The sequence below is a fragment of the Cyclopterus lumpus genome, chromosome 9 (assembly GCF_009769545.1).
Source record: "Cyclopterus lumpus isolate fCycLum1 chromosome 9, fCycLum1.pri, whole genome shotgun sequence".
In the NCBI taxonomy this organism is placed as follows: Eukaryota; Metazoa; Chordata; class Actinopteri; order Perciformes; family Cyclopteridae; genus Cyclopterus; species Cyclopterus lumpus.
In genome coordinates this window covers 18,682,812-18,701,133 of record NC_046974.1, presented here as the reverse complement: position 1 = coordinate 18,701,133, position 18,322 = coordinate 18,682,812, and the positions used below count along the sequence as shown (strand labels likewise).

Below are 18,322 nucleotides of genomic sequence, written 5' to 3'. Positions count from 1 at the left end.
TTTCCAACCAACGCGCGCCGCATTCACGGACTCCTCGTAAACTCTAAAGTCCAAAGAAGAGGATGCTGACATATAAACTATAACACAGAAAAACAACAACAATTGAGTATATATTCTTTATTGGTGTATTCCCCAAAAAGCTGCTGTACATCACTTCGTAGCATTGTTACCATGCTTTGCCCTCATTTCATTTCAGATATAGATTGGCACAATACAACAATAATAAAGTGAACTATCAATATAATCAATAGAATAATAGAATCATATTGCCATTACAAATAATTAGCTGGTGAATACATTTAGTAAAACTGCTAAGGTCATATAATTTGTTATAGAGACTAAAATATAGTAGTTAACGCCTGTCGAACAGATAGGAGTTCACACATACAGTTTTTCCAATAGTTAGGAAGGCAGCATGTACTGCATGTAAAACTCCCTCCTGCTGCTCTTACTTCTGACCTGTGCTCTACTTTATTTGTAGTTTGTTGATCGTTGCTTCATCTTGCCCTAAAAGTGTATGCAGGAGTAGTCATGACTTTGAATGTGAAAAGCCTGGAGCCATGTATAATATATCCACGTCACACTGTATACATTGTACATCTATAGTTCCATATTTATTACAGACAAAAATAGATATTGCAGATACTTCATATACAGAAGTAAATATAAATTAGACAGGACTATATTATATTAGATACTCTATTTTCAGTTGGATTTCTTTGCTTATACAGAGCTGGCTTTTATTTCTTATTATTATTTTTAAGTCATCTAAATGGAGTGAGACAGTGACTAGATCTGCCACAGAACTAAGGTGAGGTTATTAATTTATCAGTGAACCTTCAGCCTTGGATGGGCCCGTCATACACAAGTGCAGCATCAAGTGCCGCCGTTCTGAGATCATAGCAGCCTCTCGCCTGTTTAGTCACCACAGGGCACAAGTCGCGTTCACACCACCTGACAAAGGAAAATAAAAATGGTGTTTGTTTTTAAACCAGAAAGAAGTGCAAATGAAAACTTTCCTTTAATTATTTGTTTTACCTGAGAGCGGCATAGGTGTCAGATGTAGAGGCTCCCTCCCAACAGGCGTGGTCAATGAGAAGGGCACCTGTAAACAGCCATAATGTTAAAGGGGAACTCTTCTGATTTTACACATATCAAAGTCTGTTGAGAGGTCTTGGGGAGCTCTAGTGCCTACGAGTAAAAAAAGAAAGAAAAGAAGACGGTATCAAGCTTTTTGTGGCTCCAGTGGGAGCTGCGTGAAGTCTTATAAATCTCTTTAAGTGAAGTGAGTGTACCAGTGCGATGTGAGTGAGCATAGCAGACACATCTCAGCTTGAGGCAAGCAGTTCAAGGCTAAATTAGCCGCTACTAGCGTAATGCACCTAAATCTGTGACCAAACTGTTAGGGATGGAGTTGCATTGTGGGTAATGTAGGCACCAGGTTTTGACGGGGAAGAAGAGTGAATGGCATAATTACTGGTTTTCCTTTAAATTAATTTAGCTGTTTATTTAGAGTCTGACAATGTGACAGCAGTAAAATGCTAAATGGGTGATGTCCTCTTTTAAGGGACAGGAGTGTATGTGTGAACTTAGCACCTACCCGTGTAGATGCGAGCCAGGCTGTAGGCCAGGTCTCTGGCTGCTAGTTCCAGGTAGCCAGGTGCTCTTGTAGCTGCTACCTGAACAAAGTCCTCCAGTTCAGAGAGAGCACAGTCGACTGCTTTCACCGCCGGCACCAATGTGGAAACACTTGATGCACCTGCAAGCAGGGACTACAAGGAGAACAAAGCCAGTGCATATCACATTCCTGTTCGACTCCGTCGTAGCTTAGTGACCGAAGTCATTTGACCGGATCCTTCCCCGACTCTGTACCTTGGCATGGGTGAAGTAAGCGTGAAGAACCATTCCTGAGCTACGAGCCACACATCGCAGCACGTCCAGAGACAGAACATTTGTGGTTCCTTCCCATATACTCAAAACCTGAGAGAGAAAGACACAGGGAAGCTTGAAAATGGCAAAAACTGTAAAACACTGTTGCTTTTTAACGTATTGAGATTACCTGTGCATCGCGAAGCAGTCCAGGCAACCCTGTATCCTCAATGTAGCCCTGTCCACCGAAGCTTTCCAAACCCTCTGACACCACAGCCACCGCCTGACCCAAAACAACACAGGCAGTAAGGTTGCTGTCAACAGAGTGTTTGCACACTTGCACAAGCTGGTCACCTGCTTCCCAGTGTACAGTTTGGCCACAGGAGTGAGCAAACGCAGCAGGTGTGCGTCATGCTGGGTCGCTATGCCGCTTTCTTCTCGGCCCAACAGACGACACACATCCATCACCAGAAGGAAAGCTCCACGAGTCTCCACCTGTCCATTTTAGAAGAAAGCGCGTGTGAGGCATGATGGGAAACTTGGCATAGAGTTTGGTTCGTTTGTTCAGCCTCTCACCAGCTCACCTCCATCCTAGCGAGAGTCTGCATGTGCAGCGGGTGGTCTTTAAGAAGCCTTCCGAAGGCAGTGCGGCGATTGGCATAGTCACGAGCTAACTGGACCACCCTGTGAACGCACATGTAGTTAATCCGCATATTTATAGCATGTTTTTAGAAATGGGTGCGGGGTTCAGTGTGGCGGTACGAGCAGTGTCCTGCCTTCTCATGCCGGCTGCTGCAGAGATGCTGTTGTGTATCCGGGTTATAGTCAGCATGTTTGCTATGGAGGCCACCCCTCTCCCTTTCTCTGAGAGCTGTAAATGTAGAGAGGGGAAAAAAGATACTGACATTCACTTAATGCCAAAACAAATCAGCTGGCATTGCCTCAATAGAAGGATTAAATCCCAAGTGAAAGGCATTTGGCAATGGTGTCTAGTTTCCTTAATATGTAGTATTGTATTTCCAAATATAAATAGTATTCATAATGAAACATGAAGAAAAACATGCTTTAGTATAACCAAAGGGAGCTGAAGCTGACCCGGTGTGACTTCACAGGCATCAATCATATCGCCATCGGCCGTAGATGGAATCTACAGTTTTTCATTACTTCAATAGCTGATGATGTGCAACTGACCCTGTGTGCCGGCAGGCCGTCCAGCAGTAACTCAGCCGTTGGCATCTGTCTTGTGCCCAGTTTGTCCTTCAGTCTCTGAACCTCTATACCCTTCAGCCGGCCATCCTCATCTCTACTCACCTCTGCGTAGAACAAAGACAAACCCCTGCTGCCCTGTGGGAGAGAGACAAACACACATTCAGTGCATTTAAATCACTTTGCAAGTTATTCAAGACGAGTGATGGCTGATGTCAGAGGACGTCTGCAGCACCGTGGTGGTTGCTCCTGTTCTGTCCTGCACTCTGGCCAGTGTAAGAGTCATGTCTGCGTCTGTAGCAGAGGTGAACCACTTGAAGCCGTGTAGTTTGTATGAACCGTCTGTCTGGGGAACAGCCACCGTCTCTGTGCCACTGGCTGAGGGGATGCGAGACAGGGAGTTAAGTCTTATATTTCATTTAAGTGTTTCATCACATTTACTCAACAGATAATACAAGTAACAACATCGAAGTATCAATTTCTGAAGTTTTTCATGAAGACACCTGAACAACTTTCACAAGCTCGTTCAAATACAGACGGTGATCAATGATGTACCGTCGTCTTTAATCTGTTGGCTAAGGATGATACTGGTTAATGCGATTCAACTGGGAGTGTCACTACTGACCCACGTCAGATCCTCCCTGTCTTTCGGTCATCCACTGCCCAGATGTCCAGAAATACTCAGGCTGACGTGTGGTCAAACGGTGGAAGGCTTCCTCTACTGGCCATGAAACACCTGTGGACTTCACATATATGGCCAAATGATCAAACGCTATGTTAATCAGCTGTGTTAGTCCAATTTTTGATTTCATTTTAGATATAGATACAAGAAAGGAACTTTCATTTCATACTGCTGCACACTTTACTGTCTCATTCAAACACGTGCTCTTGTAAAAACATGGAAAACAGGCTTCCTGTGATTGTCTTTCTTAGTTTTCTGACACACCTGGATGACCTTAGCAGCTCCGTCAGTCATGGCCAGAGGACAAGTGTAGAGACCAGAGGAGGGAGAGAAGATGTACAACTTGCTCATTTGATACACACGACTGGAACACACACACACACACACACACACACACGCACACGCACAATTACACTTAGTTTCTCCTTTAGAACAACTTATCCTGTTGGAAACACCCAAAAATGTTATTGAACCGTAAAAGAAAGTACCACTCCAGCTCCTAACCTCCACTCCCCAAAGGACCTCTCGTAGCCAATGGCAACCAGCCCTTCCTGTGCCGACAAGTCTTTCATGCGTTTCCAGGCAGAGGAGGTTACGATGTGGTCCACTCTGCGACCCCAGGGGTCAAAGTGCACCAACCGTGGAGGAGTGACCTCACACTCTCGACCCCAGACGTCCACCTCATTTGCTATACGCTCTCCAAATGAACACAAGTCGGATAACGATGCCTGTGAACAAGTGTATACACATACAGTTACATAGATTATGAACAAGACCTCAGTTTGTGTATATTTTTTATGTATGTTTATTTATTTCCAACAGCAGATGATGGCACAGCTGTGCTCCCTCCTCACCTCCTGGGGCAGGTGTCTCCTCAGGTATCCTCTTAGCAAGGCATCCTCTAGAAATGGGTTCTTTAGAACTGGTCTTTGCTGAAAGAAAGATCCTATTTTGGCTGTAGAGAAGGGCAGGAACCCAGCTGCCTCCCGGAGTTGTTCTTCGTCGGTTCCTGTTGTGCCTGGTTCAGCTACGCTGGCCAATCTGATGTGGACCGGCGGTGGAGGAACACCACACAACCCCCTGCAGCAGCCTCCAGCTACATGGCGGGTCAATAGGGCTGAGCACACAGACATCAAGACCTGCAGTCTGAGCACATGAAGCAACCGTGTGAAGAAAAATGACTCCATTGAGCACTTCACAGGATTATCTATAATCCCAAAACATAACATTTAACACTAAATATTAATACCACCAGGTTAGTTTATGTTCACTGACAAATGATGTGACTTTGAAGCAGGTTATATTTACAATATAATACAAACAGACATTTATTCTGATGACAATACTTTGAAACTATTATATTACTACAAGTAAAAAACACTCGAGTCACAAACCGACAAACAGACATTTGATGCCTTCATTTCTTCTGAACGTTATTCAAGAGCTGAAATGTCCCCCTAATATTAAAATACGTGGCTGACGTCAGCAACGTCGCTACACTGTGTCCTAGAGTAGTAACGTCACGTTTATCTTTGATAACGAAAAAAAGGTCCAGCTTAAGTGAACACCACTCGTCCCACATCATAGTAAATGATATTAGGTGTAGTAAACTACTATATTCATGCAACATAAATGAAAGCTAACTTTAGCTCAGAACCTCAAGATGTGGCGCGCGCCGAAGTGGGTCAAAGTTCATTAGTTACACTCCTGCGTCCTTTTCACGCAGACAATTTGTATCGTTTGATTGTGGTCTAATGTTTAATATAGGTAACAAGTAGCTCAGCCGGGTAACTTTGCTCCTTTTCATCAAACTGCGCAGTGGATTGTTGTTCTTCAATCTCAACAGAGAGCGAGCTGCTGGCGTCCACGATGTTCTATGATATGATCACTTTTACAGTTTACATCTACATTGCTTTAATAACATTGCATTATTATGTCAAACTTTTGACTTTCTTGGATGTAAGAGAAGATTACCTTTTGCAATGTTGCTTGAAGTTAGCCCAGCACCGTTTACAATCAACACAGCTGCAAACTCTTGCCTTCAAAATAAAAGCCCAGTTATTTGCAAAAATGTCCGTTCACTCAAATAACATTTAAAAAACTCAACTTAAAATTGCATGGAGATCATTTTGATCAAACTCGCAGAGATTTTTAAAGATATCTTCTGAGATTTCTGCCTTTCTAATTTAGTTCAATGGAAATTTGATATCAATTAAAAAGATATCTCACGCAAGCCAAGCGGTGTCCCTATAACTCTGGATCATCCATACAGCGAACTGCAACAGTTTTCATTAAAGAAACATTACCGTTGTATTGAACAATTAAAATTATATTTTTAAATGCTCAAACAAAAGTGTTAATCTAAAATGTCACTGTAAATCTCCCACAACCAATATTTTGCTATTTAGCATATACAGACAATGACAGACGTTTGTCAAAAGGTGTTTCTGAACCTGTTTTATTGTTCCAAGTAACGATTTGTCAAAAATACAGGATCCTTTGCTCTAATCAGAACAAACAGGCTTAACGCATGCACCGTTTAATAAAACATTTCCATGACATGTTAAAAACCTGTTCAAAAGGAAGGACACAGGCACCGGATAATTATAAACACACAACCTTTGCATTTGAATGATATTTTTTTTCTTCCAAAAATAAACACAAAACAGTCATATCTTAAATGCAGGAGGGATATATGGGAATAATCATACTGATAAAACCCAGTAAGTAGTTCTCGTTTGTGGCACACCACCCAACCTGGTTTGCTCGTCAGACCAGGTTGGAGAAGGTAAGAGGCAACACTGATGTGTTTTTAGTGTATAAAAATAAAAGTGAATGTTTTAGTACAGGCTGCAATGCAGAGCACAGTCCAGTCACTTGGTGTGTACACTTCTCACCAGACAATGGACCAAAATAAGAGAACAAATATAGTTTGTCACAGCATTAGCTGGCTATATAAAGGGACCTTCACATATTATTTAAAAGGTCAATCAGGATAGGATGGGTGAAACATAGATTAACATATATAAGCAGGTGTCGAACTAATGAGAAAACCACCAACTACCCAACAATGTAGAAACACCTGCAGAGAACCTGCCAAAACGCACTAGTGATTATTAAACACTGAAAAGATTGAAATCAAAGATCATACCCATGACATTCTGATTAAACATCCAACTCGGCACACAAAGAGGAGTCCTTTGAGCGCCGTCAACAAAAAATGGCTGGAATGAAAACTGCCAATCTGTTTCATGTGCAGGTACTCTTCCGTCTTGTCGGCCTTCTTTAATCACCCTTAGTAAGGAGGTCCTCTATGTATGCGTCGAGCTCGTCATCTGTGTTTATGTCAATGTCCTAAAAGGTGGAAATAAGCAACATTACTTGCAATTATACAACAAAGATTCCATTTGATAGACAGGTAAGAGGGATAGGTACTATTTGGTCTGCGTGATGTTCTTTGTCTTGGACCACCAAAGTACAGATAAAGCAATCTTACCTCTTGTACTTTTTGTAGGAGTGCTACAATGTTTGTTCGTAGTTTCTGTAGTTTCTCGTCTGCCTCCTTCAGTTTGACCTCATTGCTGTTGCTCTTCTCTTCCACAGCTTTGGCCCTGGCATCAGCTCTGCTTTGGTACGAGTTACACAAAGACTGGAGACCTGATTCATATTGCTGGAAATACTCTTTCTAAAAGGAGGAGGAAAAACACAATAGACTGGCACTCAATGCTCTGGACAAGCACAACACAATAGTTAACGAAATGACACAATATTATTCCAGTGTGTAGTTCAATTTGTATTCTAACCTAAGGATCAGTCTATTGAACCATATATTATTTATCTCACCAAAGGAAAGGCCACCAACTCCTCAGCCGTCATGCTGTTAACATCGTCCTTTGGGATTCGAAAAGCGGGAGGGAAAAAGTAACGCAACATTGTCCTGGAAACACAAATTGCACAGTGAACACACCACAGTATTATGAAATGAGGTGCCTTGGCTGTCAGAATTTACACAATGAATTGACAACACAAGTTCATTGAAATCAGCTCACCTCAACATGGTGACGAGACTATCAGTCACCTCTCGACTGGTTCCTGGTTGAGTAGTGTCGGGCTCCATGGGTGCCGGACCCTTCTCAGTCTCCTGTTGGGTGTCAGGTGTCTGAGAGATTGGAGATGGCGGCCGCATCAACCGGACATCATCACTACCCTTGAACACCCTTCACAAACACACACACACAAGTATATGATATTAATTATCTGGCAAACTCAACAAAATGTGCCCTGAATGCAGCGAAGCAGACCCAGTATCTTACCATCTGTCTTTAGGGGTGGACCTAGGCACATAGTCAAACTTCACTTTCCAGCGAATACTCTCTTTATTTGCCTCAACAGCAATGACTTTGCCTGTGTACCACTCCTTGCTGACACGTACTTCAACCAGCAGACCCTTATCTGAGGAAAGAAATACAAAAAAGGTAGAAATTATTATATTTCAGCTTTTGATTTCCAGTTGTATGTGTGAGACATGTTAGTGTAGAGCAGACCATCATCTCACCTTTCTGAGCATTTTTAGTATCGTCCTCTGGTTCCTCCTGAGGGGGCTTCTCTGAGGGGGCCTGCAAAAACAAAACAATCATTACTCCCACTGCAGTGAGAGAAACAGTGTACTGGAAAGAGTGAGGTTAAAAGAAATGATTTGCATCCGTGTTAATGAAAGAAGTGAAAGTCCCAATGTGACCTCAGGCATTGGGTGGAATTGCCAAGTTTGATTGCAGCGGATAGAAGAATACAACAACCTTAGTTTCAAGAGAGGATTGTTAGAAGAAAGAATATACACCCAGATCGGATAAAAGGTTAAATTGTCGTGATTGTTAGAGGTTGTGAGAGCAGATGCAGCCCGGCTTTCTTTGAGGGTAGTAGAGAGAGGGACTAAGTAAAGCTACCTTTGCTTTAGCCCCATGCTGTTGCATGGAAAGGGGTTTAGGGAGAGGGGTTGGTGTAGTTGGTATCTGCCGTATAGGAGTAGAAACTCCTTTCTTCTGGGTCTTAACCTGCAAAGTCAAAAGCAGAGGGGCTCTGATTGGAGGTTCAGTAGCCTACTTAGCCAACCTGGAAGGCCTGCACTTCCTTATTCTCCTCAATATATAAACCTGACACTATATTGAGCATCACCATCTTACCAGCCTTCCAGATACTGTTGAAATGTAGTTAAGCTGTGCTCACTGCAGTTTAGTTTAAAGTCTCCTGATAAATATTCAGAACCTTTTTCCAGAGTAGCTATTGGAGTTAGGTTTGCAATGAGACATTTCATCTTTAATGGATGAAGCCCTTTATGGTGCTGTAAAAAAACAACTGTTTAGCTCATTCCTGCCTCCTCTCAGCCACTTTGTCCCCTTCATTTACTCACTTCCTAGAACAAAAGGAGCCAACAAGCAGCCGAAAAGACACAGCAGTACAAAGCATCACAGCACTGACACACGGCTCTCAGAAGACGGTGAACACTTGTGCTTTGTTAGTCGCCGATCTCTGATACTGTTACACTGTAAACAACTAATCCGTGTTTACATTTACAGAAGGAAGGAAGGTTCAGCTTAGTTACATTATGATGCGTTCGGGCTCTCTTCATTGAAAATGAATAGTGGGCGAAGGTAAATTATAACCGTATCATGATGTGTTCACATGTAATCTCGTAAAATGTAGTGTAAGTGAGAAACTTGAATCAATCCAGTTGATTGAAGGAGATGTTTTCAACAACATAAATAGATATTAGAGATTAATTATGACCGGTTTACACTACCTCTGAGAAGCTTATTATTCATCATTAAAACTACAAATGACAAGATTAGCTTTCATCAATAAAATTCCAATGTTTTATTTCCTTATAATTTTGAATAATATGTTTTTATGAAGAAAAAAACCCACTATAGATGACTACAACAAAGTAAATGGATAACATTTATAATTGTTCATGGTGGAAATTATTTTTAGGATGTGGGGAGAAAAAAGAAATAGTCTGGAGCCTTGTAGACCAGCTGTATGCTCAAACAACAAAGGGCATATTTGGCATATATTGTCATTTTAATATTGGCGGCAATTTTTTTTTTAGCACGGATCTCTAAAAGTTACATTTGTTTCCTTTTTTCTTTTATGCCGATCCGATCTGTGAACGGAAACCGTGATCCGATCCGAGAGTTTTATGATCCGTTGCCACTAATACACATGTACGCTTTGCAGTATTGATATTGTTATAAGTTGTACAATAAAACAGTAGAGCTACAATCTCTCTGAACTGATGCCAAGGAAAGTCTACTTTAACTTGTGTTTACCTCGTCCAACTTGCCACGTTTGACAGGTAAGGCTTTCTCTATCGCTTTCCCACGGTTACCAGCTGCTGCGGCCATCTTGGATTTCTTTGTCTGTGGTTCTTCCTCATCACTCTCCTCCTCCTCCCCTTCTTCTTCTTCCTCTTCTTCTTCTTCCTCCTCCTCCTCATCCTCCTCCTCATCCTCCTCGCTGTCGTCCTGGTCTATAATTCTCTTGCGTTGTCCAGCTGGTTTGGCCAGTGATGCTTTGGCAGGTGTCTATGTCAAGAGACAGATATCACTATTCAAGACTTTCACCAACAAAGCCTTCCATTGGTACTTTATGATATCAGTATTTCCTAAAACTTGTAACTTACCCGAGAGCTGCGGCTGGGTGGGGGAGTTTTGGATGTAGCCTTTGGTACAGGCTTTGCTGCACCTCTGGACCTGGATGGTTCTACTTTGGATGGTGGTGCCAGAGGGACAGGTGTTCGAGTGGGGCGCTGAGAAGCTGCACGAGATGGAGGGGTGCCTTTTAGGTGAGCTGGGAGCGGTGGGGAGCGGGGGCGTGTGATGGACCTTTCAGAAGACCTAGTTGCCTGAACCAACGACATGAGGAACCCACAACAAATGAAAAACAAGATCACCAGTCATTATGAACAAACCAGTAGTTGGCCAACAAGTACAGGAACTACTTTATCTGTATTGAATAGCTTTTACAGAACAATCAAATGTTGGCCATATAACTTCTTTTTTTTCTCGGAAAAAATCTGTGAAATTAGCTCCGATTAACGTTCACTTCCCTTTCAGAAGATGACAACATATTTTGGGGTGTGCCTTTGTACAAGTAGACATTTTTTCTAGTACAACAGGAAACAATGTTTCCAAAGTGTAGGAACATAAAATTAGAACATATCACTTCAAACCTGCATTGTATTACCAGCAATAACTTTCCTGTTAATGCTCATATTTCCAGTGATATTACCAGCATCAACAATAAAATAAGTGTATGAGCTGAACAGCAACTGAGAATACAAAAGTATTTACAAAGAATTACCCAGAATCAGAAACCCCCAAGAAGCACAGTGTGGGGGCGTTTTACCTGAGAGGAGCTCTCTGTTGGCTTCATGCTGACATCCAGTGGCAGCTTCTTCACATCTGCTGCAGATTGGACAGTGCTGGTTTTCTAACAAGAGAACATACAATTAATCATGTGCTCTGTACACAGAAGAGAGCGACAGAAAGAGCGAGCAGAGGATGAGGTACCTGCAAAGCCTCTAGTTTCCCCTGCTGCTGTTTGATTTTCTCTGCCAATTCTTTCCGTTTGTCGTCAGCTGTCTGCTTGTCTTTCTTCAGAACACCGCATGGCAAATTTTGTTTCTGTTCAGAAGCGTCACACCTAAAACACAAAATACACACAATATAAACCATGTAGTATGCAGTATATGTGTTACTCAAACTAATACCATAGCACAAATAGCAAGTTCAAAGACATATATCCTATAGAACAATATTCTGTGTGTACCTGTCCTGGGAGCTGTCAGGGTTCATGAGACACACCCAACTGTCTGGGTAGCGTTTGTCCACAGCATCCATCTGGAATGGCAGCGTTCTCCACTTTAAACATTTATCTGAAAATACAACGCAGAATGAGAGTCAGTGTAAGTTAGTTTCTCAAGATAGTTTGTGTATGTGTGTGTGTGTGTGTATGATTCTGTAACTTACCACACTGAATAGTAAGTGGTATCTCCATGGCACGACGTCGCTTGTATCTCGGCTCTGATGACGGAAGTGCAGACCAGCTGGCAGACAGATATCCAAACTCATCCCAGAACTTCACTATGCCTTTCTGAGCTGCAAAACACACACACTCAGCATTTCATACAGCATTCATTAAAATAGAAATGTTTTTAGGTGAGCACTTCCCTCCTGCAACTTTGCATATGTGTGCACACTGGAAAGAGATCGGTGGGGCAGTGTAATGCAACCAGGACAAGGCATTTATAAATAAAACATGTTCACATTATTTTATTATATCTGTACTGACCTTATTGAGAATTGTTTCAACTTGAAATGTTGTACCACAAGTGGAACAGATGGATGTAAATCTTTTTAAAATCTTTTTTTTGTGTTGGCAACCAATTGAAATCTGGCAATTCAGAGAAACTCACCAATGTTAGAGTCCTTCCAGTACTGAGCTAAATATTCTCCCATGGATTTCAGTAAATGTCGATACTCTTTAGCATCTGCAAAGTCCTGTTTGTTGTGAGTAGGCTCTAGAATTACATATGGGACATCCACTACTCCAACCACACCTCCACAGGCCCTAAAACACAAATCACATAACTGTAAAATATGTATCTTAATCATTCAGACAGACAGCTTCTAATCGTTATGTTCATATTACTCACATGCCTCCCTCCAGCTGGGGCCCAGTTTTCTCGTACATCTTGATGAGACGAGAACAGTTGTACACAAACATCCCATCCAGGTCCCTCTGTCCTATGTTCACTCCAAATATAAAACTCAACTCCTTTGGCTCCTTTAACGCTCTGAGGAACAAGAAATAATCGGAAACTCACAGGAAATATATATATATATATATATACACATACATACACACAAGGACGAACCAAACAAAGTGACTAAAGGGTGGTGCTGAGCTTTTTCTTTTCAAGTTACTATTCTTTATTTTTTCCATGGGGTTGAAACAAAAACTGTACTTTGTAAATCCATGAATAGGAGAAATAAGGTTTTACAATGTTGTCGATCATACTTCTGTTTGGCTTCGAGAATCCTTTTCTTCATGTCACAATCCCGCCGAAGCATCATGGCTGAATCTTGAACCTTTCTCAGAATTGCCTAGAGGAAGAGAGGAAGAGACGAAGAGAGGGCAGAAGGAAACATCAGTTGAGACACTATAACAATCGTGAATTAAAGTAGGAGATTTGAGTAATAATTGTTTTACAAAAATGGTGTGATAGTTTCAGCTTAGAAGCTTGTATACTTAGACAAAACCATATTTGCATTAAAAGAATAACCAAATATCCTCTTCGTCATACCCGTGAATCTTTTGACAGGTCATCTCCTAATCTGGCCTCCAAAGCCATTTGCTTACTCTCCGCCTCTCTGGCTTTCTCTTCCGCTGAAATAAACAACCAAATTGTTAACTGATGAGCATGAGGGAGTCATAAGCAACACATAAGCAAAATGTCAATTAAAACACCCATTTCCCCACTGACTCACCAAGCTTAGCAAGGTGATCTGCTTTCTTCACTTCTTGCTCAGCACGGGTTTTGAAACGAGTTGATGTGTATTTATAAACCCTATTGACAAAACAAGTATGCTTTTGAAAGTGTTGTCACTGGACTACAGTAGTTACAGACAGAGTATGAGTGAGTAATCACATTACCTCGGTTTATATAAACAGCAGGACAGTCTCTTGGTCCTGACTTTGTGTCCCTGGATATAAATCCTCATGCGTGGATCGATGTACAAAACAGCAGTGTACGCCCTGAACGACCTCTTCTCTGGCTTCCTATGATAGAGGGAAGGGCACAGCCTTCAATATTTAAAAAACGGACTGATCAATACAATCAACAGCCTTTCACCTAGGGTTAGTGATACTATGGAGTCACTCACAATCCTTCAACAGGTGTCCCAGCCATCAGTATGTCCTGGTGATCCGTCTCTACATCCAGCTCTGGTTCTCTGTTGTCCATCAGCTTCAGATTATAGATGATCACAAGAGTGCCTTTTAATAAAACACAACACAAAAGTAAGCATTGCGAACATTATCAATCCTGTCATTGCATAAAACTAAACAGTAACTAGAATTACTGCCACGTGGTTGTATGCCTTTCGCCAACCAGTCAAGTTGCAATTTACATCGATGTCTGTTGAAAATGTCATCACATCACAACTATTCCATTAAAGATTTGTGTGAAATTGTAATAATCTGCATATAAATTCCTGATGGCTGAAATTGTGTTTTGACCGCCACGTTTATTCTTGAGTCCAAGAGCACATAGATGCAAAATTGGAAGAAATTCCCTCAAGGCGTTCCTGAGATATCGTGTTCACAAGGGTACGGATGGATAGACGAACACCCCGAAAATTGATTAAAAATATACGTTTAAAAATATATATATAGGTATGTTTCAAAGTAGTGGCTATGAACCTTTATTGCCATTGCAAACATTCATATGCTTACCACTGCTACTTTCTATTTTGTTGAACTGCTCCATCAGCTGCTGTTCATTTTTAAAAGGTGAGTATTTGAAGATCAGCTCAGTCTCTATGGCATACTTCTCTGGGTCAGAGGTCAGTGGCTCCTTGGTTGACAGATCCCAGGAGGGAAGGGGCACTATCACCTGGAGGAGAGAGGACCAAAATTTGAGACGTCAAACATAAAAAAATGTGTCACTGCACGAGGAAGAAATCTAGTTTTAGAAAGCCTTGTTGGCGGTGTAGCAGAAAGATGTGCGTACACGTAACAATAAACATTAACAATTTTTAAAATATATTACGATTAGGTGTCACAATTATGTAGTACAAGAACAAAAAACATCTCGCTGCTTGTAAAAAGGATATGAAAATGGCAACAGGTAACCATCTCTTATAGCTGGCACAGGCAAAGTAACACAGAGCACTTCACCAAGCAAGTTAAGTAGCAGCTGGCGTTTACATTGTTATGTAGCATGTACACCACTTGCTTTCACAATAAATTACTATTAACGGTTAAAAAAATCTGATTGGAAAAAAAGAGAGCTCACTCTTCCTGTTGCACTTACACACTATCAATTAGGCACAATTAGTAATCAATGTACTTTTACACATGCCTAACAACAACGATGACCTCTATTCAAAAGCTCTATCAAGCAGTTGACTCTGACCTCATCCAGTCCCTCCTCTTCATGGAAAGTCCTTGACATGAAAAGGCAAGTGAGCGTGTTGCCCTTTTTTGTGAACAAGATGAAGTCTTTCCCGATACGCATAGAGCCGCTGTGAAAACAAACACATTTTTGAGGATGACAAACTATTCAAACTCTAGTGCACCAAATGCACAGTGTCATCATACACAAGGTAGGTGAGGGTCTTACGATTTCAGTCCGTTTCCATACTGGCCAATCTGAGTAGACTCGGGGGATCGTTTGTTTGACTTTCCAAACTGGATTACATGCATTGCCTCATCTAGTAAAAGAAAGGTGGTCATCGTCATGTTTCTCACACAAAACAAACGTATCAGAAAATGTTGACCTACAACAAAGTACCTTTAATCATGAAATACAAAAAACAGCTTGAAGTGATTTAATAAAGTAGCACTTACTAGGGTCCATTCCAATACCATCATCCAGAAAAGAGAGCATGTAGCCGCCCCGCAGCTCTGGCCTTTTTTCTGTCAACAGAGCAGGAAGGTCAAAAAGACATGTAAGGAGAAATGAATGAATGCTTTATTGGGTGAGTTATTGTGAGGTGTACCTGTGTAGATGTCTATCCGTGTGGCATTGGCATCTCTGTGAAAGAAATAAACCAACTGTGAGACAACAAGAAAGATAGCAGGCTAATAAAGGTTTCCAGCCTGCATAATTTGTCATCAATTGTATGCTCTGTTGCAAATCATGAGTACCTTGAATTGTCCACAAGCTCCGCCAAGGCTCCAAATAAGAACTCGTGGGTTGTCCTGAAAGCAGACCACTCATTTAATTTAGTACATGAATGTTAAAAGTGATTTGACAGGGCAAGCTGGTCAGAGAAAGGGGATTTAAAGGACATACTTTTTACCAGCATCGGATCATAACATTGATAGCGTGGGATTGTTATTCAGTTATACAACTTGTATTTCCTCAAGTCTTTTGCGAGAATTTCCAATGTATTAACTAATTCACTATAAAGCATGCATTCTCACATTTACCTATGAAGTGAGGCATCTTTTTAGGTCTATGTGGTCAGATCAGTCTCAATATTAATGAATGCATACAGAAGGATGTTCACAAATGTATCTGGGTTTTATATATAAATGTCCCTCTCCACAAAAGTATTTTTCAATGCACAGAAAAGTAGTTATCATTATATATAAATGTAAACAAAATCCACATAAGAAAAAGTAAGATTCAGCCAGTAGTAGTTTGATATATAAATAATATAAACAGCTGAGCGAAGTGCGTTACGGCTTTCACAGGTTTGCCTTTGTGGTGCCACTCACCTGACACTGTCAGTAATCGTATTCGCTGTCTCTCCAGCATTAGCGAACATTGGCTAACATTAGTGCAGCTATATGTTTGTCTATCAAATTATTGTCTTTTCCTCAGCATCGTGGATCATTTCAATCCAGTTGCTGTATCACTTTGCTTGGATTGTTTTAGGGATAGAGATATCGCGTACACAAGAATCAGACGTACAAAGCCCAGGATGTAATATTATCTCTGTTACATGTGTTGACTGGTACATCACAACCTATTGAAACATTGACCAAGTTGTTCAGTCAGGTTACATCACAAGAACATATTGTAGCATTGACAAGAAAAGAAACCTTGGTTCCATCTTCACTTCTGCAGTGTACAGACAAAAATGTAACTGCCTTTTAAATCCATGACAGTGACGGTGATGCAGTTGTCTATGTTTTCTTCAGACCAACAATGAGTGCTGTTCAATGAATTTAGTGTCAAACTAATTTAAAATTGCAACTGACAACCACATACATGACTCCATTACATTTAAAAGTCCCAATGTCATCCCAGACATATACAGTGGTGAATTGAAAGCCAGTCTTTTGTGTGTTCATTATTGTTAATAATATGTTTCGAAAGGTTATGTGGTGGTTTAAGTAAAGTAGGAATGTATGCAATTAAGTTTTAAACGTTTCTCATTCCATACATAATACACAGCAACAGTGTAGAGTTTAGTAAATGTTAGATATATGTTACAAGTATCACATAACATAACATTATGTGGTCCATGTAAACTGTGAAAGCAAGGTTGTATTCAGTGCAAACTGACATCATTAATTAAGAGCATATTCTCCTCTTTTTGGAGAAGATGGACAGGTTTAATCTGATTTAACCTGTTCATACATTCAATTACTATTTTAGGCTGGTTACGTGATATTTATAGTACAGAGGTAAGGCCTGTACAAACACTAATGTTAGGCGTTGATCAGTTGTAAAGCTTTCAGACATTTGAGGGTGTTGCAAAAGAATCACATGGATTATCTGGTAGTACCAAGTTCATAAGCACATTTAAATACGAGCATGTTGCTACTTACGAATTTGTGTGCAGGTACTCAAAGGTAAGCTGAGCCCTGCTCAGATTGCTGTAGTTGGAGTAGGCCATGGCCACACACAACTATTTCCAGTGTAGTTCCTGGTCTTGTGATGGTCTTCTTCCTTTCCAACACAGCTCTAGTCGAGAATTCTCATCTTGAAGGGGAAAAGAAAACGATCACAGATCTTGTATGATCAACGTTACCTTCAAGGTGCCTTACCCCATTCCCTAATTGACACCATAGACATGATCTGACATCAGTTGGTGTGAACGCTTTGTTTACATCAAGTAATAGAAGACAAGACAACACCCACATCTTGATAAGTATGGCCCTACGTGAAGGGTACCACGTGTGAGGCCTGATTGGGAACAACACTCTTTAATGGGGAAGAACGCTATGGTCACAGTAATAGCTGGGAAGACGTTCACGTGTATGTATTTATGCATAAGTCAGTTATTGGTCGAGGCCTAATCATGTTTGGTGACCATCTTACATGATATAAACATTCAGACGTTATGCAGCAACTGGTACTAACGTGTAACGTTCGGCTAACATACGTCAGGTTAGCTCGTGGACATTTGCGTCTTCCAAAGTGTGTATTCGCTAACGGTAGCTCGCTAGCTAGCTTCCCACTGTGGATACATGTAACCTAACGTTAGCTGACGTTAGCCCCATCAAGTCACGTCCGCCGACTTTGCAGACCGCTCGACATGCCGGCGACTCTCTAATGGCTTCGCGCGAGTGTAATAATCCGTCCAAGGAAGAATACATACTTTGTATCGTTAGGTTTCCTTGTTCCTTTTAACATAAAACAATCGCCAGGCCTCGAATAATCCAACCACTTCGACGGTGGTTACTTGGTTCCCCTCTGGTCTGGAGAAATCCCGCCTCTATTTTTCTACAATCAACCAATAGGAAAGGAATCTGTAGAGATTCGTCAAGATGATTGGAGGAGAAACTTTCTACGTAGACAAGTCGACATACCGGTACATAGCAGTC

At 41.2% G+C, this 18,322-nt stretch overlaps 2 protein-coding genes across 4 annotated transcripts; both read right to left on the bottom strand.

Annotated features, from left to right (window-relative positions):
* Window positions 1-102: 102 nt before the first annotated feature.
* Window positions 103-5,815, bottom strand: LOC117736213 (acyl-CoA dehydrogenase family member 11-like). Of its 2 annotated transcripts, XM_034541382.1 has the most exons (15): window positions 5,732-5,815; window positions 4,612-4,903; window positions 4,262-4,485; window positions 4,022-4,121; window positions 3,701-3,818; window positions 3,311-3,453; window positions 3,061-3,213; window positions 2,646-2,740; window positions 2,454-2,553; window positions 2,224-2,364; window positions 2,060-2,152; window positions 1,873-1,980; window positions 1,601-1,772; window positions 1,039-1,105; window positions 103-954 (listed from the first exon to the last, which is right to left on the bottom strand). In XM_034541382.1, the coding sequence occupies exons 2-15, from the start codon at window positions 4,888-4,890 to the stop codon at window positions 840-842; spliced, it is 1,908 nt and encodes a 635-aa protein (XP_034397273.1). In that variant the 5' UTR covers window positions 4,891-4,903; window positions 5,732-5,815; the 3' UTR covers window positions 103-839. The 2 variants fall into 2 exon arrangements, with proteins under 2 accessions (XP_034397273.1, XP_034397275.1); XM_034541384.1 differs by lacking the exons at window positions 103-954; window positions 1,039-1,105 and having other exon boundaries at window positions 1,613-1,759.
* A 382-nt stretch (window positions 5,816-6,197) lies between these two features.
* On the bottom strand, window positions 6,198-18,311 carry morc2 (MORC family CW-type zinc finger 2). Of its 2 annotated transcripts, XM_034541376.1 has the most exons (28): window positions 18,097-18,311; window positions 17,324-17,477; window positions 15,689-15,742; window positions 15,541-15,575; window positions 15,389-15,457; window positions 15,162-15,252; window positions 14,955-15,063; window positions 14,273-14,432; window positions 13,702-13,813; window positions 13,472-13,597; window positions 13,306-13,385; window positions 13,122-13,204; window positions 12,836-12,921; window positions 12,471-12,611; window positions 12,231-12,385; window positions 11,785-11,913; window positions 11,585-11,690; window positions 11,326-11,458; window positions 11,162-11,245; window positions 10,437-10,658; window positions 10,084-10,338; window positions 8,701-8,808; window positions 8,313-8,373; window positions 8,071-8,209; window positions 7,807-7,974; window positions 7,601-7,694; window positions 7,254-7,442; window positions 6,198-7,111 (listed from the first exon to the last, which is right to left on the bottom strand). In XM_034541376.1, the coding sequence occupies exons 2-28, from the start codon at window positions 17,389-17,391 to the stop codon at window positions 7,043-7,045; spliced, it is 3,126 nt and encodes a 1,041-aa protein (XP_034397267.1). In that variant the 5' UTR covers window positions 17,392-17,477; window positions 18,097-18,311; the 3' UTR covers window positions 6,198-7,042. The 2 variants fall into 2 exon arrangements, with proteins under 2 accessions (XP_034397267.1, XP_034397268.1); XM_034541377.1 differs by lacking the exon at window positions 8,701-8,808 and having other exon boundaries at window positions 18,097-18,210.
* Between the last annotated feature and the right edge of the window lie 11 nt (window positions 18,312-18,322).